The 24,009-nt window shown below is 35.0% G+C and overlaps 1 protein-coding gene across 1 annotated transcript in view; it reads right to left on the bottom strand.

Moving 5' to 3' along the window:
* Positions 1 to 9,134: 9,134 nt before the first annotated feature.
* Positions 9,135 to 24,009, bottom strand: part of LOC148946134 (uncharacterized) — a 103,445-nt gene continuing 88,570 nt past the window's right edge. Inside the window, exons 10-14 of the mRNA XM_089097616.1 lie at positions 17,417 to 17,660; positions 16,327 to 16,494; positions 13,891 to 14,041; positions 12,036 to 12,279; positions 9,135 to 9,381 (exon numbers count right to left, since the gene is read on the bottom strand). Of these exons, the coding sequence (XP_088953742.1) occupies positions 9,344 to 9,381; positions 12,036 to 12,279; positions 13,891 to 14,041; positions 16,327 to 16,494; positions 17,417 to 17,660 (845 nt within the window). The 3' untranslated portion in view covers positions 9,135 to 9,343. The remainder of the gene's footprint in view (positions 9,382 to 12,035; positions 12,280 to 13,890; positions 14,042 to 16,326; positions 16,495 to 17,416; positions 17,661 to 24,009) is intronic.

The raw sequence follows: 24,009 nt of genomic DNA, 5'->3' as shown, positions 1-24,009 counted from the left end.
CACGCTTTTTTGTAGCCTCAGACAGGAGCGTGTTTATTAAAAATGTATGGTATGTTTTTTTGCTTTTTATTTTAGCACGATATATTTGGGAAAACATTACAATGACAATATTACGGTGTAATCAACGCTGGCACCAAATATTGTAATGGTAACCACGGTTGCCACCAGATATTGGCGCGGAAATGGTGCTGCACCACTTGTTATGAGGATAAAGCCTTGCTAGCACCAAATACTGTAATGGAATGGCTCGCGGTCCCCACTGCTGTACCGTAAATACAGAGTATGTTAATATATACTCTAGACATACTTGGTATGTCTAGCAAACTCTTTTCCTACCCTGTCAGGGTTCCTGAAAAAATAGTCAACACGGTTGTAGAAAATAGCTTACTTGTATTCTTCCAAAAGGGCACAAAATATATCAACTTCTCAATACAGACTCCGTAAGCGGGGTCTCAAATGCAGACTAACTACTAACCCAACCAATCGGCTCAATAAAAGTTCAAATCCCTGGCTTCTTTCGAATAATATTATCTTTCAATGCGCCAGAACAGGAATGCCAAAACAGAATTTAGCTTGCAAGCTTACTTATTGCGAAAGAATCTAGCTTAGCAACGAGATTTTAACTTATGATTGAAAATTATCCTTTAGGCAAATGTAATTACGGAACAGAAAACAGGCCATTTATCTGAAAAGAAAAGAAACAGGGGTGAAACCCCAACACACAAGAAATATAGGAAATAGGTGTAAGAAGCCAGTTCTTTCCTTTTAGGAATGTTCTCCTAAAATCAATAGCAAACGCTTTCTACGATCGTTTACATCTTTACTTTCTCTTTTTTCTTTTATTTTACAAATTTTTTTTGCAAGGTCACGACAATAGTATTATTATAAATATCTTTTAAGAGCACTTTTTAACATAATGAGCCTTTTTCTTAATGCATCGAGAAACACTTACTTTGTTTTCTTCTGTTGTAAGAATAATGGCTGTCGCAAAAGTGTCAAACTGGGGCCTTCCAGCTCGTCCAATCATTTGTAATAGCTGAGAAACTTCATAGTCTTTGTCAGCGCCCGGTCCATAGAGGAAAGTTGACCGTATAATGACTAAGTGTGCAGGCAGGTTCACCCCCATCGCTGAATAAGAAGGAAAATTTTGGACAATTTTGAAGTAATTGTATATTTGCAATTGAAATAATGAAATAATTGAAAAAGCATATTTGAAATAATAGGTAACTTAGCTTTAAAGATCTTAGAATGCTACCGATACCAAACGTAGTACAGACATGGGCGTAGGCAGCATCTTATCTAGAGGAGGGGGGGGGCAGCCGATTCTGTGATAGAGGTGGGGGGATGAAGTTATATCGGTAATATCTCTTGGTTATTTTCATTAAACTTATATGAAATACGACGAGGTAGTGCTGTGTACAGGGTTGCCACTACGGTCAGTTCCTAAAGTGCTAAAATTGCCCAATTTCACGCTCTACACAGCGATTTTCGGTGCTACAGTAAAAAGAAAAAATTGCGCGTATCGTGACACGTGCATGGTCTATTTAAGTGTAGGCCTACTTGGATTAGTAATAGGTCAATATTTTAATCTTTTATGCCTAGTTATTAGCGCCAATCTTTTGAAATGAACACGGCAAAACGGCGGTTCTGGTTATATCAAAAAGGCATTAACGACAAAAAGAAGGTCCCTGCTTTTTGTTAGTTCCTCTGCTTATTTTAAGAAATCTCAAATCACACTACCGTTAGATAATAGCTTCAGGTTCTGAAAATTCAATTCAAAAGTTTAGCCCTTAACTGGCAGGTTGGGATCTCTCAGACCCCAGCACTAAGTTTTATGTTCATTTCGTACTAATGGCTTATGCAAGGAGGCTGATATCTCTTCTAATCTTCGGACCAGTTGAGTACTAAACCTCAGTAAAAAGAACATCTCGAAATCACTTACAGGTGCAGAGATACAGGGCTCTAGGGTCCAGCAGACCCCACCCTGCAGTTTATATAACTTCTTTGTGGCTTAGCAGTGAAATCAACTTTTAATTTTTAGAACAATTACTTTGATTTCATCTTATTTAAGTGTCCTACATTCGAGAGGAAAGGATTTTCGTTTTTACTGGACCCTATTTAGTAATTCCAATTTTCCTATATTCCTAGAGTAATTCCAATTTTCTTTGGCTTTTAGAGCCGGTAAATATCATTTATAGCTAGACTATGGTCTCCTATGAAACAACTGACAATCCGGACCAATGCTATGAACAAGTGAGATACTTCTTACAGATAAGACACGAGAACCTGTAATCTTGTTATATACTTTTCAGGTCTCAAAGGACACAAAGACCTAAAACCCCCTGAAAAAGCACGGAACCTTTTCATCACAGCTGAAATCCTTGAGAAGATCGTCCTGCATTGCCCATTAGACTCGAGAACCTGTAATCTTCTTATACACAAGGTGGGACATTTTCCACGCAACAATGAGCCTGAAGCAATTCTAGTACCTGGAAAACTGTCTTCAGTTCATGGATATGCACAAATGTCACGAAAGAGTGGGACCTCTAGCTCCCATCAAAGAAGTTTTTGACCCCTTCATCGTAAACTGCAAAGCAAATTACTCACCAGGCGATTACTTGGCGATTGATGAAATGCTAGTTGAACTTAGAGAATGGTGCAAATTCAAGAAGTAAATTTGTTCTAAACCGAACAAGTTTGGATTCAAGATTTAATGTTTAGCGGTCTTGAAGACATTTTATTTATCTAAAATCATTGTCTACACTGGAAATGAAAAACCTATAGTTGAAAACCACAATGATTCAGTTACAGCGAGAACATGAACATTGTCGATCTCTTGAAGAGCTGCAACACCAACATCAAAGCTGGCAACTGGTTCACGTCCACAGAACTCATTGAAATGCTCAGAACCTTGAGAATGGCATAAGAAAACACAGTGAAAAAGAACAAAAGACAGATCCACCCTCTTTCCTTGCTAGTCATACAAGGGAATCCAACTCGTCTATCTTCAAATTTAGTGACCATCCGAACGTGATGTCGTATTTTACAAAGAAAAAAACAGCAGTTATTCTTGCTGTGTCGATCCCCTTTTCAGCAGCAACTGAACATTGCTGCTGAAAGAGCAGCAATTGAGAGTAGTACACCAGAGATCATCATGATGTACAGCGCAACAAAAAATAGAGTGAACTCTGTAGACCAAAAGTGTTTCACTTATACGACTAGCCGCCGCACGAGAAGATGATCCAAGGAGGTGTGGCATGCGATCATGGATATAGATGGTGTCAATGCCAATGCCATTCTGAACTATTCGTCACCCCAAGAAAAGACTTGACCAGAGAAAAAATGCTGATAGAGCTAGGACGATCCCTCATCGACCCGCAGCTTAGGATCAGAGCAACCATACAAAAGATCCCACAAACACTGAGTAATTTGATCAAGAACCACATATGATTTTCAGCTGAGAATGTCAGTTTTTTTCCCCGTGTTTATTCTTCAGGTTCCAATGACTAAAAAGGTCGTTGCATCATTTGCCCCCTAAGCAAGGACAAAAATCTAAACATACCTGCAGTTCATGCCAAAAAAAAATGTATGTATGGAATATGCCAAGTTCCTCTGTCGCAAATGCGAATAGTGGAATGATTTTTTGTTTTTTAGTATTTCTAAATGATTCATCTGAATATTTTGTAAGCGAAATTGGGATAAATATGCAACATAAGTTTTCTCAAATTTTTAAAAAGTAGGGTCCCACAGAACCAACTTTTCAGTAGTGTAACTATTTTCTCCCTGCCAGTTAAGGGTTAAAGTTAGGTGATATTAGATATCAAAACTGATACATCTATATATCAGACCAAATATTAATACTGACTATCGAAACGTAAATATCGACATGGCAAACAATGTTTGGAACTTTCTGTTTATTTCCAGCTTTTTCAACCATCTAGCAGTGAACATTCAACAGAAAATCCATACAAAAAGTCCTCGTTAATATCTAGTGCAAATTTGAATTTCTAGGGGGGGACAGCTTTCCCCCCGCTCCCCTTCTCTACGTCCATGAGTAAAGATACGTTATATTAAGTAATCACCACTCGTATTTTTTGTGGGAGCCATTTAAATTAAAAAAATAAAAAAAAAAGTTCTTATGAAAAACAGTTTATTGTTTTAACATAACTGAAAGCAATATTGAAAGCATTAGTGAAACGACCTGAATGCCAATTTGAAACCAATTGAAAGCCAAGAATGAAATTAATTAAAACCAGTGGCGTCGTTTGAGGTGGACAGTTGCCCCCCCGTTCGATACATTCAGAGAAATCCAATCATAATATTGTATTTAAATTATACTGCATGTCTGGTTACTATAGACAATTCAATGAGATGCTATACCTATTTGTTACTGCTAGAACATTTCAGTTGTCTTATAGAGTCTAATACAAAAATCAGGAATACATTCTTTTCTTTCGTATAATATTGCTGAGATGTGTACTCTTTTAAATACAAAACTCAAATGAATAACACGTCATCACATCCCCTCTGGTTGTCAAAACGACCAATCATGTACATTCTGCCACGGGAAATAAAAATTTTGCATGCCATGTAGATTGCTAGGACATTTTCCAAGAAAATCTAATTACAAAATTTTGAATTCATATTTCTAAAGAAAACTTCTATATCAAATTCTCTAAATCGTCTTATACATATAAGCTTCGAGCTTAAAGCCAGGCTGAAATGAGTCCAGCTGCGATCCAATTCATGGGTATTGAAAGTTAGGGTTTTCGAGATTCTAGTATGTTGCATATCTAACAGAAGGAAATGTCATATCTCAACAAAACTTGATAGAAAGTAAACATAGCAGTCTAGGTACTCTTTTGAGTTATTTAGACGCAATCTGACCCCTCCTGTGGAAGAGGGTTGGAGGAGTTTTAGTTGTTGTCATCCGGACATGTACCGCAAGTGAGATTCGCATCTTGACTAAACTGGCTGGTAGACAAGAATTAGTACCATATTTATACTTTTGAGGGATCAGAACCGAACCCAACCTGGAGGGAGGGGGACATAATCCTTATCACCAGAACATCTGCGAGAAGATGTTTATAGATGTCAACTAAACCTGGTGATAAGTAAGAGCAAGTGTCGTAGTTATGCTTTTCGGATGTCAATATCCAATCCCACCAGTGCTGGGGTATATAAATTCTTAATCTGAACATCTAAAACAAGGGGGTTATCGCATCTCAGTCAAATTTTACAGGAAGTAAGAGTAACTGCCTAATATGACTTTTGGGGTTTCCAGACACAATACATCGTAAGTGGAGGAAGTCAAAAAGGGCCCATAAATTTATGTAATTATGACATCTAACAGAGAAGATAGTCTAATATTAACCAAACCTCATGGACCCTAAGAACTGAGGCTTAGTAATGCTTTACCCTTCCAAGAACTCGTGTTGTCAAGTACCTCCTCGATTTAGTTGACGAATATCTCAGTTTTCGAGATCAGACCGAATGTATTTGTGCGGAAACTGCCAGAAACGTTGCAATATTTCAGAAGTTGAGATATTTTTTTCCAATAAAAGAACTACAAATTCCTTATTTTTCGCTGGTTCACTCTTATTTATTGAATTTTATGAGTGTCTGGTCCGCTACTTTTAATTGATGTATTATTTCTCTCAGAATATTATAGAATAAAGCATTGAGCGTGTTAGGTGGTAATCGTGATTATGAACCCGTGCCCGATAACAAGAGTTACAAACAGTTGGTTTAAGATGCCATATGAAAGAAGCTTGTTTTTTTTTCTGAACTATCCAGCATGCAGTTGATCATAGGTACTGTATGGATACCACTCATATTTTTTTTTCAACTGAAATTGTTAGCAAATAAACATTGATCCTAACATGAAATCTGAAATCATTAGAAAGGTATATTCTTTTAACGTCTATATTGTTTTCAAACGAACAATTTCCTACAGTGAAGGAGATCACTCTTTAATAAAACAGTTCGTGGTAACGAACTGTAAGTAAAGTGCGACCCGGCTCAATGGTAACCGAAACTATAAAAAACGGAATTTTGATAACAATAGATACATCAAAAGAATCATATTTTAATACTGATTTCAAATATATAAGTTTCATCAAGTTTAGTCGTACCAATCAAAAGTTACGCGCCTGAGAAAATTTGGCTTATTTTAGAAAAAAGGGGGAAAGACCCCCTAAAAGTTATAGCACCTTAATGACGATTACACCATCGTATTCAGCGTATCAGAGAACCCTACTGTAGAGGTTTCAAGCACCTATTTACAAAAAAGTGGAATTTTGCATTTTTTGCCAGAAGAAAGATCACGGATGCGTGTTTATTTGTTTTTTTGGGGTTTTGTTTTTTTTTCCCAGGGGTGATCTTATCGACCCAGTGGTCCTAGAATATCGTGGGAGGGCTCATCGGAACGGAAATTAAAAGTTCTAGTGCCCTTTTTAAGTGACCAAAAAAAATGGAGGGCAATTAGGCCCCCTCCCACGCTCATTTTTTTCCAAAAAGTCACCCGATCAAAATTTTGAGATAGCCCTTTTGTTCAGCATGGTCGAAAATAAAATAACTATGTCTTGTAGGATGACTTAATCCCCCGAAGTCCCCGGGGCGAGGGCTGAAAGTTATGAACTTTACCCAATGTTAACATATAGTATTGTTTATTGGGAAGTATACAGACGTTTTCAGGGGGGATTTTCTCTGGTAGGTGGGGGGGGAGGGTCGGGGGTTATATGGGAGGATCTTTCCATGGAGGAAGTTTTCATGGGGGAAGGGACATTGCTAAGAAGGGGGTGAAGGATTTCCCAGCATTATTAAAGAAAGAGATCAGAAATTAAATAAAAAACAAGTTTTTCAACTGAAAGTAAGGAGCAACATCAAAACTTAAAACGAACAGAAAATATTACGTATATGATTGGGTTCACCCCCTAGTCAATACCTCACTCTTTAAGCCAAAAATTTTTTAGTACTTTCATAAGAGCTATTTCTTCTAATTAACGGCCTTTGTGATTAAGGGGTCATTTTTAAAGAATTGGAACAAAATTCAAACTTTAGCGTAAAGAGTAAGGTATTGAATAGGGGGCGAACCCCCAAATATACTTATTTTTATTCTATGAATATAGAAGTTCGTTACGTAAGTTAATTCGTAAGTTACGTACTATTAATTACTAATAAAAACGTTCGTAAATAAAATTAAACAAGTTTCGAGAAAGCCATTAAACCAAATAAAAGTAAAATTAATATACAAATTTTGTTTTAATCAATCATGTACGGTGAGCCAAAATCAAAACCTGCATCAATTCAAAAACGTTTAAAAATTAAATAAAATAAAAACAAGTTTTTTTAATTGAAAGTAAGGAACGACGTTAAAACTTAAAACGAGCAGAAATTATCCCGCATATGAAAAGGGGCTGTCCCCTCCTCAACGCCTCGCTCTTGACGCTAAAGTGTGATTTTGTCTTACAACTCTTTTTTTAAACAATAACAATCTTAAACGTAAAGAGCAAGGGGTTGAGGAGGGGACAGTCCCTTTCATATACAGAATAATTTCTGTTCATTTTAAGTTTTAACGTCGTTCCTTACTTTCAGTTAAAAAAAACTTGTTTTTTTTATTTAATTACATTAAATAAAACACGAGAAAATACCACGTACAACATACCATGATCAAAACAGGATTACGGAGGTTGACGCCAATAAATTCGAAAGTTTAGCCTTATGATATGTGTATTTTCATTTCAAATACAGGTCGAAGTGGATATTGATGTCGCATAAAAATATAAATGTTTTTACTTTTATAACTTTGATAAACCAAATAATATTAAAATTTTGATTAAAAAATATCAGGCAATGCACATTCATTTGTATTTTTTCAATAAAGTGCAAATTATGTTCTGGCCTTAGGAAGGCACAGGGGTTTTGAACCCTACTCATGTAAATTTCTGCTCGTTTTGAGTTTGACTCGGTTATTTTATTGTAATTTCTGTTCGTTTTGGGTTTCATTTATTTATCGATGCTGATTTGTGGTAGTTTCACGCTTGGTAGATTATTTAATCTTATTTTTGCTCATTTTTGGTTTAATGGAGGTCTTTACTTTTCTTTGAAAAACTTATTTTGTGGAAAAAGTTTATCTTATGCCATATAAGAACACCGAATTTTCAACAATTAATCATTCATATTTTGGACTAGCTCATATTCACAAAGTATATAAATTGAAGAAAAAATGAATTCCATGGATTCAACGACTGATTTTCAACAAAAAATGGTAAGTCTGATATTATTTTCCTCAGGTTGTGAATGGAAAATATTTATATTGATAGCTTGTTCTATTCAAATATTTGATAATATTTACTAAGGCAGCCACTGAAGCCATAAAGAAGTTTCAAGCAAGAACTTCAAACGATAATAAGAAATCACTAATATTCTAATGAAGGGAGTGTGCAGGAGAAGCAGGGTTGCCACCCCTATTTTCTCAATACTCTGATATTGATATTCTTTCGGACTAAAATTTCCGCTTATGGGTCAAGCTGTGTCAGCTTTGCACGGGGTTGCCCAACAGCTTCATTTATTTTGTAAACCCATATTATACACGAATGTTACCAAACTATAAAGGCCGAGACTTGAAAAGGCTCCCACATTATCTCCAATCATGACAAAGGGATTCAGACAACCTGGCTAATCAGAATACTAGCCTATTCAGTATCTACAAAACCAAAAATTGCTAAAATTTTGGCACCTGAAACTGTTTTATGCTTAAAGTATATGTTTGTTTCTAGTAGATTTTTTTTATCATGTCACATTTTATCTGGGTCTGTATAACCTTTGTAAGAAACATTTTTACCACTTATTTATTAAATTTACAAAACGAAAACACATTCTTCTTTAAAAAAAAATACATTTTATAAGGCAGAGATCGCCAACCTATGGTCCATGGACCACTGGTAGTCCATGAAAACGTTTGGGTGGTCCACGAAGAAATGGGACCATTATTAAATAATTTCCTTTTTTTTATATTTCATGAACATAAAAAAGAGACAAAATTAAGGAAACTTATCATACATTTAGAACTTAAGAGTTACGTTTATTATTATATAGCTTTATTGCGACTGAAAAGGCTTAAAAAAAATTGACATGGGAATTGTGTTGACACATTTAACGATTTCTGCTGTTGTACATTCTTGAATCAACATACATCTATGTCAGGATGCATTTAATGATTTCTCTGATGTACATTCTTGAATCAGCATACATTTATGACAGGATACAATTTCCGTTTGGCCTGCTATTTCTGCGAACGAATTTCTAAATTCTGTTTCAATTTTCAATCCAGTCTCCAGTATTAATTTAGTTCCAGTGGGAGCTTACGTTCCTGATTTTCTGCGGCAGGCATAGGCTCCTTGAAAGTAAACTAATACTTATGTGAGCAAGTGTTCTCAAAGTTGAAACATACGAAGTGCACAGCTATCAATTTGAAAATTATTTAATTAATGGACTTTGATGAAACTATTGAGTGAGAAAAGGCATGTGAATATTTTGCAATTCTTTTGAAAAAGTAAAGCTTAATTAAGGGATGAAAATAGTAATAGTAGTGAGCTGATCAGTGAATTAGACTTACGGAGCATCCACAGTTCTCGGCAGACAGCATTAGAAAGAACATTCCAATAGGATGCGAAAATAAAAAATGCAAAATATCAAGAAAATACGATTCAAACAACCTAAAATTTGGATTTATTCAAAAACCTGGTAGTGAGCTGGATCCAAGCCTCTTTGTGTTATTTGTCATGAAAGTTATTCTAGCGATGCCATGAAAGCGTCAAAACTTAAAATTCACATGCATACAAAACACCCACATTTAGTTGACAAACAACTTGAATGTTTTCACAGAGTGCTTGAAGGTATAAAAAAGCAAATAGACGCTTTAAAAAAATGGTTGCTGAAGATAAGTTCCTAGTAATGGCTTTCTACTTGTTAGCACTCCAAATTGCACAGAATAAAAAGCCATATATGACAGGAGGAGACTTAATCAAACCTAGCATGTTACAAGCCTGTGAAGCTGTTTTGGGAAAACAGGCTATTCAAAGACTGAAGTTAATTCCTATGTCTGCTAACACTGTTAAGCGCAGAATTAAAGAAATAGCTGAAGATATTCAGAACCAAGCTATAAAAATGGCAAAAATGCATCATTTTATTTGATTCAACTTAATGAATCTGCAGGTCAGTAACAAAGCACTTCTCCTTTGTTTTGTAAGCGTTGAGTTTCAAGGAGAATTACAAAACGAACTTCTTTGCTCGCGAAACTTGTCAGGCAGAACAACTAGCTTCGAGATTTTTCAAGCACTTGCACTTATTTCCTGAAGCACAAAATTGAGTGGGAAATATGTATTGGCAGTTTTACAGACAGCGCTTCAAACATGATTGGAAATTGCTTACGAGTTGTTGCAAGAGTAAAAATGTTGGTAACCTAAACTTTCTGTCTACCCATTGTATTATATATTGTGTGCAGCTTGTGGTAAACAAAAAGTCCCCAGATCTAAACAAACTATTATTCAGTGTTATAAAAATTGTGAATGAGATTAGACATAGAGCTCTAAATTCTCGGATGTTTTAAATGCTCTGCAAAAAAAATGGATTTCCAGTATACTCACCTTCTTTTTCACGCTGAGGTAAGATGGCTATCAAGGGGCAATATATTGAGCCTTACTGTTCCTCTTGCGTGAAGAAATTGGATTATTTTCGAAGAAATTAGAAATTAGAGGAAAGATAGATGCTTTTCAAAAGAAAATATTAATGGCACACACGGTTGGCAGATGGAGATCTACCAATGTTTATAAATGTTGACAAATATATGGGAGAGAAGGATCTCAATCGTCAAGGGTATCCATGATTATTCAACAGCACTTATAGTCACTGACAGAATATTTTTTTTTTCTATTACCCAAGGGAAGGAGATCCCAGACCTGGAAACATATGGATAACAGATCCATTTGCAGCTAGCATCGAATAGGACAAATTAAGCATAAATGAAAAAAAAGCCTCATCGATCTTTCTTGTGATGATAGTTTCGAATTAAAATTCAAGTCCTCTTTATCAAGAACTCATTTTTGGGTCTCTCTAAAAAATGAACACCCATTACTGAGTGAAAAGGCTATGGAAATTTTGATTCAATTTTAACTACATATTTATGTAAAAAAAAAAAAAAAAAAAAAAAAAAAAAAAAAAAAGTGTTACATCTGTGACAGTAATTAAAACTCGGTATCGCTCTCAGCTTGAAATAGATGCAGCTCTTCGTCCCGCAGCGACATCACTGAAACTGAATCTCCACAACATGATGTCAAACAAAACGAGAGCAACCATCCCACTAAAATATATATATTTTTTTCTTTGTGTGTATTTCCTGTTAACTATATTAAAACTTTTCTGATTATAATGTATGGATGTATTTACAGCACCTTTTTTCCAAATCCATATTAGTGGTCCATCAAATAAAAATAATACATTTAGTGGTCCATGAACTTCTAAAAGTGGCGGCCGCTGTTACAAAGTACTGCACATAAATAAGTTCATTTTGCTCTTACGATGTTATAACTAAAAGTTTTTTAGTCATAATATCGAAAATTCTATTTTCCCTAAATTACTGTTTTCATTTTTTTTTTAAGTTTAAATCCTCCGATTGCATGGAAAGAATTTTGTAAATTATTATGCAAATCTATAGATACCAGTAAAAAAATCTTATCATATGTTTTGGAATAAGCATAAAAAATTACAATTATAACTACAAAAATTGATAAAGTTTTATACAAACTTTTTCAAGTGCAAGGTACTCAAATTTTTCAGTAATTAAAAAAAAAAAGTTATTTATAGTTATTTATATTAAACAGTTATGATTACTAAAATGGGTTAACTTTCCCTGATTCAGATTCAGTACCTTCCAATATAAATAGAAGGCATCAAGAAATCTAAAGGAAGAAAGAACTGTTTTTGCAGATCACCGTTTTTAACATAGTACTTTTAGTAAATGTCATTCTACTTACCAAGGGTGGTGGTAGCAACCAAAACAGGTATACGACCTTGTAGGAAAGCTTCTTCGATAATTCTTCTATCTTCTAAATTGAGTCCAGCATGGTGAAAAGCTACACCAGACTGCACAAACTCCTTAAGCTTCGGATCGGACAGTATTTTTGCCAGTGTTCGTCCTCCTTCAGACACAGACAGAGCGGACTGTTTCGCTAAGTAAGAAGCAGTTTGCTGGGTTCCCTTTCTAGTCGAGCAAAATATCTATAGCAAAGATGAACAATAAATTATTTCTACAGATTTAATAATTTATCAAGTAGAGGACAACGTTGTTTTATTAGCTGAAAGTAAACAACCAGACGACAATCACACCTTAATCCAAAATAGCGATAGTCCTTCACTGCAAGCAGAGGTACTTTTTAATTAGATAACTTTAAAACTTATTACAGTATAAAAAAGGACACGTTTCCCGCATGAAACCATTACTCAACCCTCTCTCTCTATTCCCATTGATAAGAGAAACAGAAAGAGATTGCTGGAAATGTGGAAGTTAACAAATACGCAGGTAAACCCATATTAACATTCAATACACAAACAACCATAAATATTAAGATGGCCAACCATCAAACAACCCCATCTGTCTGAATAGACGAAAAAAAACTTGATTAAAAGTAGGCAAATACCATTTTATTCCAAAAAAAGAGAAGTTTTTTTGTTCAAAAATTTTGTGGTATGCTTACACACGTACGATTCTCAAATTATGCATTTGCAAAAATATCTGTATATATTATAACAAGGGATTGCAACAATTCAAAAAAAAAAAATAAAAAAAAAACCAAAAGTTTGAAGCTTAGTAGAAATCGTTCTTAGAAACACATCATTAGAGGATTTCTTTTCTTATAAGTATAAGCTATGTCTTTTTAAGACACGAAAAAAGTTAGAAACAATTTTTAAGTTCAGTCCAGAATCGCTAAAGTTATTAGGTAAACTGTAAAAATATTTACGGTGCCTGAGCAATAATTTTAATGTTTTAATTCAAAACTAGAAAAATGCTTGAAAATTGTAAAATTAGTTGTGTTTTTTTTGTTAGATAAAATCCACTCGCTACGTGATTAAGCTAACAGGTTTGAACGCAACCAGTTATATAATGTCAGTAGGAAGGCTCAAAAAACTAAAAATTTACAATTACTGCATATGATGATTCAAGATTTTGACAAGGGATTACAGCAAAATTCAAAAACCTTAAAAAGAAAGCCAAAAGTTTCAAGCTTAGTACATATCGTTGTTAGAAATTGGATAAGCTTCAATAAATAAATATTTTTGAAAAGAATGCAGTATGAAATGACATTAAATTGCGTAAAGAGCAAACAAACTGGTAATTACTAAAATATTTTGTATATTTTAACAAGAGATAACAACAATTAAAAAACCTTAAAAAAGAACACCTTTTTGAACGCAACCAGTTATATTATGTCAGTAGGAAGGCCCAAAAAAACGAAAATTTGCAATTATTACAAATGATGATACTCCATTTGGACAAGGGATTACAACAATTCAAAAACCTTAAAAGTAAAACCAAAAGTTTGAAGCTTAGAACATATCGTTGTTAGAAATCTGACTAGCCTCAATAATCGAATATCTTTGAACAGACTGCAGTACGAAAAGACATTAAATTACATAAAGAGCAAAAAAATGGTAATTGCAAAATACTTGTAGGCTATATATTTTAGCAAGGGATTACAACAAATCGAAAACCCTAAAAAAGAAAACAGACAGTTTTCTTTCCTTGTATTCCTTGATGATAAAAGTATTCCTCGATGATATTAATATAAAACTCTAAAGCTATTTCAGCGTAAATTGTAAATTATGCTTTACCAGTGTTGGCTTTCCGTTTGAGTACTGCTGAATAAGTCTTGGCAATTTATAATTGAGCATGATGTCAAACTTGAATCTCGAATGGTCATTCTGACACTTGAATCCAAGGACCATTCGTTGCACTCTAACTGGACGTTTGTCATCTGAAATACTAAATGGATTGCTCCAAATTAAATGTCACTGCGAATGTCATTCATGACATTAAATTAAGAAAAAAGAGAATTTTTATCCATGTAAAAATATATTTTTCCATCTTGTTCATGCTCAAATGAGGTGTCATTGACAACGGTAATGTCAATGGTGGAATTTCTATTTCAACTGAAGGTCATTTTTTTTTAGGGGTTTCAGGCTCATTTTGGAAATTCTCAAAAAAAATTTCTTGTATTTACAAATTACTTTTCATTTGAATCTGAATTACTATTTTTAAACTAGTTTTACACTGGAAATATTGGTCACTCGACAGTTTCCTTGAAATCCCGTCTTGAAATTTTGGCTACTATAGGCGGTGGTTTACTCTCTACTAGGTTGCACTAACTACAGCAACCATAAAAAAAAAATCATGCTTTCAATGCAAATTTTTGGACTTAAATTAAAAATACAATCAAAAATTGTTTGCACCACCATAGTTTTGAGCAATATTCATTGTTAAGTTTGCTGTTATAAATGGATGCGGAAATTAGGCGTTTTGACTAATTCACAAAACCAAATTTTATTCTATACGAAGTTTTCCATTTTCAGGATTTTATAGCACACATAATCTATTGCAAAAAAAAACTTTGAGAGAAAAAATTAGATACATTGCAGAATTTAGCCTAGAAAGTTGCATCAGCATACCTTTTCTAAACAATAAAGTTGAATTTTTTGGAAAAGCCAAACATACAAGTTCCGTAAAAAAATAGACATATTATTCCACAAAAAAAGTGTGCATTTTAAATACTACGATAGCATTTTTAAGATTAAGTACAAAGCTGCATTAGGATCATAAATCACAATGCCTCTTCTGGGACAAAAAAAGGATTTGTTTATTCTCAGCATAACCAGAAATAGACTTATCCAAGGCATTGGCCTGAGGGCCCAGACCACTTCAAAACTTTGAAACATGACCACGTTTAATTTAATTCTCACTGTGTGTTTAATGACCACTTTTAATGAAGAAGATGAATAAATGAAAGAAACGGATATGAAATTCAATTTTATTCCCAGAACGAAATGAATCTAGTTAATATATTGAAGAAAACAGCAAGTGTCACAATTAGAGATGATGGATAAGAAAGCGTATGAAACAAAGGCGTGTTTTACTGCCTATCGAAAGTAACGAACGAGAGAAGGAAACTAAAACCACAGAAAAATTAACAGTAAAGTAGCAATGAACTTACACAAGCTACTTACAGACAAAACAAAAAGTTTACCAAATTTCACTTTAAAACTAAGCAAAACGAGAAAAACTTGAGATTAAAAAAAAAATTATTCAAAATTTTCTTCTTTGTTCTTAGATCAGCTAAACTTCAAAATTATGTTATATTTAGATTTTTGAGTGAACTTGTTGTAACACTACGCTTTAGACAAGATCTTAGAACCATTAACTACCATGAGACGGTCTCTGAAAGGCGATTGATCACGATTTTTTTTGAAGCGAAATTTCACCCGCAAGACATTGGGGTGTCATGCTTTCGAAATATTGTACCAGTTGCAACCAAAATAATTTCTCAAAACAGAGCCTTAGATATCCATATATTTAAACAACAAACAATACTTAAAAAGAACTTTAAAAATTGAAACAGTGCCAACAATTAAAGCGAAACCAAAGATTTTCGGTAATAAAGAGCTAATAGAGAACCGCCGTTCTTAAAATAGTACAGTAAGATAAGGGCTATTTCATAAAACTTAAAAGGTTAATTAATCTAATATGTCAAATTATTTATTTTAAAAAACTATAAAGTAAAGTCAAATATTTAAATAAATAGCTTGCTATCAGAGTTTGGTGAAGAAAGTACTGGGCTTTCCTTTTATTATTATTTTTTTTTTAGAGAGAGAGAGATAGAGAGAGAGAGAGTGAGAGAGAGAGAGAGAGAGAGAGAGAGAGAGAGAGAGAGAGAGAGAGAGACAGAGAGAGAGAGAGAGAGAGAGAGAGAGAGAGAGAGAGAGAGAGAGAGAGAGAGAGAGAGAGAGAGTGAGTAAGAGATATATCATCAGAAAATAGTGATACATCGAAAAACGGACGAAAATTATCTCACATCTAAATAAAAGTATACTAACGAAATTGTTGCTCAAAAACGTTAACCTAATTCCTTCAGCATGAGATCTACCGCGATTTTATTCTTCATGATTAATACGAGAATGTCTTCATCCCCTTTGTAACTGTCTTGCTTTCTTGTTCTATTATATTTTGTTATTTACAGATAATAAAGGCAAAGAAAGAGGTTCCCGTTTTTTTACCTTATTAGCTTTCCTGTCCCTCGGTCACCATTCAGCCAGCGAACAAAGTCTTCTCCATTAGGGATGGTTGCTGATGCTCCAATAAACCTAGTACAACAGCCAAGCTGAGAAGCGAGCAATTTCATTCTTGTGACGACAGCTTCTAATACAGGTCCTCGATTTTCTTCGCTAGAAAAAATAATTCGAATAGAGCAGTTCTTCATTATTTTTTTTTTTAAGCACGAAGCTTAAGCCCACAAAGTCCACTGAAGGGCAACACAGCGACATATAAGCCAGTAGTGACAAAGCTAATAAGCTAATAAGGTAAATAAGGTTATCTTTAAATTATCTTCGAAATGTGTTGTTGGGCCAGTGCCAACAAAGTAGTACCTTTGTTATTGTGTTTACCTTTGTATACCTTTGTATAGTACTGTGTTTACCTTTGTATAGTAGTACTGATTTTATTCTTCATGATTAATTCGAGAATGTGTTCGTCTCCTTTGTAACTGTCTTGCTAATAAGGTAAGAAAACGGGAATCTCTTTCTTTGTCTTTATTATCTATAAATAATAAAATATAATAGAACAAGAAAGCAAGACAGTTACAAAGGGGACGAAGACATTCTCGTATTAATCATGAAGAATAAAATCAGTACCTACAAAAGTACTGACAAAGGTACTACTTTGTTGGCACTGGCCCAACAACACATTTTGAAGATAATTTATTATGTTGTTATGAGTTGTCATTATAAGTAAACGATTTTTTAAGCTTCGTGCTTAAAAAAAAAATAATTCGAATAGAGCAGTTCTTCATTATTTTTTTTTTTTTTTTTTTAAGCACGAAGCTTAAGCCCACAAAGCCCACTGAAGGGCAACACAGCAACATAAAAGCCAGTAGTACCTTTGTGACAAACTCTATTTGATTGCGTATGGTCAGTAACTCTTTATATGATTCTCTTTCTTACTTCCTTTCTCTCTCTCTCTTTTTCTCCCTCTTTCTATCTGATTTTCACCCTTTATCTCTATGTCTCTCTATTCATCTCTCTTACGCCACTTCCCTTTAGTTCCCAATTCAAACACAAACCTTCAAAATTTAACAAATACGAATCTTACCTTATTAGATGAATTTCATCTATCATAAAAAGCTTCACGTCGTGAATATTGTCTCTGAGATAACGACGAGAAAGGGAATCAAATTTTTCAGGAGTAGTTATGATACAATTAGCATATTTGAAGGATTCCGTTTCATCTACGGTAGCTTGATCACCTGTAATTTGGACGCATCGAAACCCCAATGATCCAAAACGAACAGACCAATCTCTGTACCTCTCTGCGCATAGTGCTTTTATTGGCGCTACTGTAATAGAAAAGAAATTTGACTGATAGTAAAAAGATTTCATTTTAGTGTACTTGGCTAAAAGAAACTCAGCAAGCTATTCTCTAAAAAAAAAAGTGCAATACTGAACAGCTCTATTTCATGGTTACCCATCTAATAAGGTCTAACTTCTCATAAGACTAAAGAGAAAATATTAGTTCACAAAAGAACCACCTTAGCGGTCTCAGCTTTCATTATCTTATTTCTTATCGACCATGAGAAGTTAAGAACTTCAACAAAGTTATATTCAAGTCGTCCCCTTAAAATAGCTATAAAGAAGAAATCTCTTCCTCTTATATATATATAAATATATCTCTTCCTCTTTTACTAAATTTAAAATTCACAGTCTTATAAAAAAAATTTGAATTACCATGCTGTGCAAGCATCAACAACATCATCAAACATCAAAGCTCATTATTCATTGGTAAGATACCGTGCGTATTTTTACCTTTTTTTTAAAGAACAGTATTATTATTGAATCTAAAACTAGCAAAAATAAACGAACAAGACACTGAGTAAAACATCTGCCAACAGGCAGATGAAATTAGGAAATCTTGGGAGAGCAGAAGCCCAAAACCCCTCCCTGTGCGTAAGAAACTTTCGCTTACAGCTTTCATTGCATTGGACTAACAACTCAACCCAATTAACTGAACCCTCATGCAACTCAACCCTCCTTTAACTGAACTCTCGTTTAACTCAATCTCCATTCAGCTCAACTCCCCGTGCTACTCAACCCTCATTCAGCTTAACATCTGTGTAATTCAACCCTCATTTAATTCAACCCCCATTCAACTCAGTCCCCGTACAATTTAAGCCCTAGGTTATGTTTATTAAGCTGCTTAAATATGGGTAAAGTTAAATGAGGATTGAAGTACACGGGGTATATGTAGAATGAGTGTTGAGTTACACGGAGTATGAGTTGGATGGAAATTGAGTAAAACGGATGTTGAGTTAAACAGGTTCTTGATGGAACGAGGGTTCAATTAAATAGGTTGAATTGAACAGAATTCACTTAAACGGGATTTCATTTACATGCACATAAGCAAAAATACTCTTGCAGAATTGGATACAAGACAGTTCTTGACTATAGAAAAAATACCTTTCATTTTGGTTTGAGTCTACTTAGCTTTGATACCCAATCTTGGAAACACAGTTCCGATGAATTGAGTAAGATTTTCAGCCATACTGGATTTTTTTTTTTTTTTAACTAGGAAACATTTTCAAAAATTCTTTGAAGGCATACAAATCAGGGCTTAACAAAAGTATAAGGCTCATCATACTTTCCGTGGACCTCACTCACACTCTTGATCTATTCTAAACGTTTCACTTGTATAATATAGATTTATCCCATGTTATCAAAGGTCAATGTAATTTAGAGGGAAAGGTGTGGAGAAGGACTTTCCTGGAAGGTCTTCAAAAGACCTTCCAGAGCATAGTTGAGACTATGGAATCCATTCCTAAAAGTTGTGTCCACCTTCCTCATATGCTTTCCAAGATAGCATGAAACCCGTCCAGAATTTTACCCTTAGTAAAATCACGCAAAATTGGGTCCTGTCAGGATGGGTGGTAACGGTTGGGTTGGGATAAAAAGGTCCCTCACGGTGATGGTCCTGACACATCGAAGGGGAAGGTAACCCTATTTATAGGAATTTGCGTACAAAGCCAGCTCTAGAGCACCAAATTTCCAATTCTCTGAATATGACCAGATGAAAAAAATATGTTGTATTCTTATATGATTTTCAATATAATTCTATTTTTTTATCTTTAAATTTATAACCTTCCTCCTCTCCCTTGGTAAAATAAATTATGTTAGAAAATTACAAATCTTAGTTCGAAAACTTTTGCCGCTATTCCATTACAGAGATACGAATGTTGCATATCAAATAATGTAGCGAATTTAAAATCGTTCAATTTGAAATAAGAATAAACCGACTTAACTCGTGCAGAATGGGCTCGTTATGCATGCTTTTATCTTCCATTACTACATACACTACTAAAAACTCACTGCAGCAACAAGCAACCTGAGCCCAACACAGCTATGTACGCTCCTCCTGTATCCAATTCTATTTAACGCCTCCCAAGAAGGGAGCCTTCAAAGTCTCCCTCTTTACATCCTCCCAAGAAGTTCTCATTTCTCTTAAATCTTTCCTTATAACATAACCCCAAACTACCCGGGGATTAACTTCTTTCCGTATGGCCCTAAACGGTCGACCGAGAAGGACAATCTTTGGCAAGCTGTCAGCCTTCATCCGTAGAACTTGCCCAAGCCATCTAAAGCTTTCCCTCATTATAGCCCTAGAAAACAGAATTGAACCACACTCGTTGTACAGCCTAATGTTTGAGATGCGGTCTGCCATCTAGGTACTCAAAACAATCCGTAGGGAATTTTTCTGGAAAACATCTAGCAAATCTTCCTCCGTTTTTCGGAGCGCCCATGCTTCAGAACCATACTTGGCCACTGTCATCACTGTAGATTCCAATATTCTAATATTGTTTTGCGGACTTATCTTCCTATTCTTCAAACTTTTTTTTAGCTGTGAAAAAACACCCTGGGTCTTGGCTATTTTATTTTTATTGTTTTTTATTGACATAAGTCTTTTTAATAGGTAAAGAAAATAATATTTTTAATCTTTTCGTTTGTTTCTATAAGAATTCATATTATGGCTTACTATTTATATGACCGACAAAATTGTTCAACAATTTCCTATAACATACACCCTTTTGGAAATCTGGACACACATCGTATCCCTTGATTTATTTTTACACCTCTGCAAGTTTCCCTAAAAAATAAAACTTAATACCCTTTCTAAAACACTGTATCTATGCAATTTTTACAACCTGGATGCACTTACTCTCTTTTGATTCAGTTCAATTGTAAGAGCATAAGCAATAATAGTAGTAGCTGAGGTTGCTACAGTCCATGAAACGCTGAATCTGCAAAAGCATATTAAATCAGAAGCAGATTTATCAGCAGGAACTAACTCTGAAGAGATATTCCATCGCTCCCTTGCTAAAACTGGACAGGACAGTTGTGCTAAAAACGGAGAGCTGAGTAGAAACTTGATATTTGACAGTTACCAAGCCTACAATAATGGAAATGCGAGAAAGATGATTGAAGTCATGAAAATAACATCACGTAATTTGACCAGTTATAGAGACATCACTACTAAGATGAAACCGCAGTGGGTTAGATACCCAAACAATTGTAACTCCAAAGATTTTGAATTATTGATTGATGGCCAAATTGCCAAACCAATCACAAAAAAAAACTGAGTATATATGAAATACTTTGGCCTCCTGTCAATGTTGGACAAAAGCACAGCAAAGAATCCAATAGCCGTGATTTATGAAGAAATTTCAGAACTATTCACGCCCATGAATCTTCGATATCTATAGGCCAAGTGTTTTACAAAAGTATGAAGAAAAACTCAATAACAGGGATTTTAGAAGAAACTACCATCCACATAAGGCTAAACACACCAGAAAGACTGGAAACACACCAGAAAGACTGGTGGCCTAGGTTCTCACAATCAGAAGAAGCTCATATACAACAAACAAGGTCAAGGACCAGCAAGACGACCCCCACAAAAAAACCCACCAACAGCCAAATTGGCAAATAAACGCTTTAAATATGCGACAAAATGTTACAGGAATAAATACGTATTTATTCATTAGACTTGGAGTTATAATTTTTTCGAACTGATGGATAAGTAGAGATGCCATAATATCTCCGGTACCCACACCATATATGGGCATAGAACCACGTGGTTTATGGACTTTGTCAGTGAGAATTTGAAAAACAGGAATTTTGTCACATTTATGGATGGTTTTATGGATTTTGTCAGTGAGAATGAAAAAACAGGAAGTTTGTCACATTTATGTCTGTTTTCATGGATGGTTATGTGTGTTGATTATTTGATGTTTTTATGGATTATTGAGTCTAATGGGGGCAGGTCAATGACACTTCCTTCTTGTTGTTGCTCGATGCAAATGCCAAGGTCAATGTTATTGTTGTTTTGAACAGAGTCATTAGAGAGAACACGTGGTTAATAGGGTCAATGTTGTTGTCGTTCGAAGCAAAGTTAATGACACTTCCTTCCTGTTCGAGGCAGATGTTATGATCCAGAAATAGTATTTGTTATTGTTATTCGAGCCAGATGTTATGAGGTTCCCGGAAACAGTTAATGACACTTCCTTCCGGTTCGAGGAAGATGTTATGATCCAGAAATAGTATTTGTTATTGTTATTCGAGCCAGATGTTACGAGTTCCCGGAAACAGATAGATCACGTGTTTCCTTCTCAGCCAATCAGCGAGTCGGTTACATCCCCCTTCTCAGCCAATCAGGGGGATGGTTACATATAGTTTTCCCCGTTACATAACAATTCGCCCTTTGAGATTTCGTATATACCGGGCATGCATTGTGATTAAATTATCAGAAAGTATTTTGACACAGTGCAAACAACCTGACAATGGATAGAACAATTAAGATAATTGATGAGCTTGAGGCCTTGGCAGCCGCAATTAGCAATGTAAGTGCATTTTTATTTTCAAACAAATTTTCCTTGGACATCCTCCAATATATTCAGCTAAAATGTAAATATATTCCTTTACCCTCAACCTCCCCCCCACAAACCATACTCAATGCAAAACGTATATATATTCCTATACCCTCAAACCCCCCCCCCAACAAACCTAACCACCAAACAATCTTTATATTCAGCTAAAATGTAAATATATTCCTTTACCCTCAAACCCCCACCCCCCCCCAACAAACCTAACCACCAAACAATCTTTATATTCAGCTAAAATGTAAATATATTCCTTTACCCTCAAACCCCCCCCCCAAACCATACAATCTTTATAGTCAATGTAAATATATTCCTTTACCCTCAAAACCTAACCCCCCCTCCCTATTGTCTTACAACCCCATCGCAAAAAGAAATACTTTTTTCGATAAATTCCTTCCCTCTATATTTCCAGCTAAATCCCCCCCCCCAACAAACCATACAATCTTTATACTCAATGTAAATATATTCCCTTACCCTCAAACCCCCCCCCCCCACAAACCATACTCAATACAAAACGCAAATATATTCCTTTATCCCTCAAACCCCCCCCCCCCAAACCATGCAATCTTTATAGTCAATGTAAATATATTCCTTTACCCTCAACCCCCCCCCCCAAACCATACAATCTTTATAGTCAATGTAAATATATTCCTTTACCCTCAAAACCTAACCCCCCCCCTATTGTCTTACAACCCCATCGCAAAAAGAAATACTTTTTTCGATAAATTCCTCCCTCTATATTTCCAGCTAAATCCCCCCCCCCCAACAAACCATACAATCTTTATACTCAATGTAAATATATTCCTTTACCCTCAACCCCCCCCCCACAAACCATACTCAATACAAAACGTAAATATATTCCTTTACCCTCAAACCCCCCCCCAAACCATACAATCCTTATAGTCAATGTAAATATATTCCTTTACCCTCAAAACCTACCCCCCCCCCACAACAAACTATACAATCCCAAATTCTCGCAAAAAGAAATTCTCTTTTCGATAAATTCCTTCCCTCTATATTTCCAGCTAAATCCCCCCCCCCAACAAACCATACTGAATGCAAAACGTAAAATATATACATTTTAACCTCAAAACCTAACCACCGAAAAAAGAAATACCTTTTTGATAAATTTGGCCTTTCTGTAAGCCTTATCAACTTCTGCATATCTCTTAGCTATTAACCGCTCTGGTTTTGACACAAGGCTCTATGCAAGGTTAAAATTAGCAGTCACCCTTTTCCGGTTTACAAACGCGGTAGTCAAAGGGTTTCTCCGTCAAAATTAAAACACTTTTAAGCAATAATTAGAATTGTAGTTTCGTAACCTGTATGGAAGGAGAGAAACAGATTATTTTCAAGCTTTCTTTCGATAAAGTTTATTTTATATTCCCAGGCGTGAATCCAGGATTTTTGTTGGGGGAGGGGGTTAGCGCTTTTATTAGAGATAGAAAAGATAATTGCTTCTTCATCATTTAGTGATTTTAGCTATAACATTTGAATAAAAGCTAGTGAGTTATGCCTTTCACTTGAATAAAAACCTGAACCTTCATATAATAATGCTTTGACCTATTCCCGAGAAAAGTTTAATTAATTATAATCAAACTATGATTTTCAGAGTTTAGGTTGCTTTCGACAAAGATTTCTCCTTACATACGGAAATTTCCACAAGATGATTGATCCATGCCCCTTCTAAATGTGATAGAAGCTATTACACCCTGCTTCAATCTCTTTTACATATTCAAACTGAATTCTCGTATAACAATGC

The sequence above is a fragment of the Artemia sp. Qi Xiang Cuo genome, chromosome 12, assembly GCF_049724085.1.
Source record: "Artemia sp. Qi Xiang Cuo chromosome 12, ASM4972408v1, whole genome shotgun sequence".
In the NCBI taxonomy this organism is placed as follows: domain Eukaryota; kingdom Metazoa; phylum Arthropoda; class Branchiopoda; order Anostraca; family Artemiidae; genus Artemia; species Artemia sp. Qi Xiang Cuo.
This window is presented reverse-complemented; position numbering and strand designations above follow the sequence as displayed.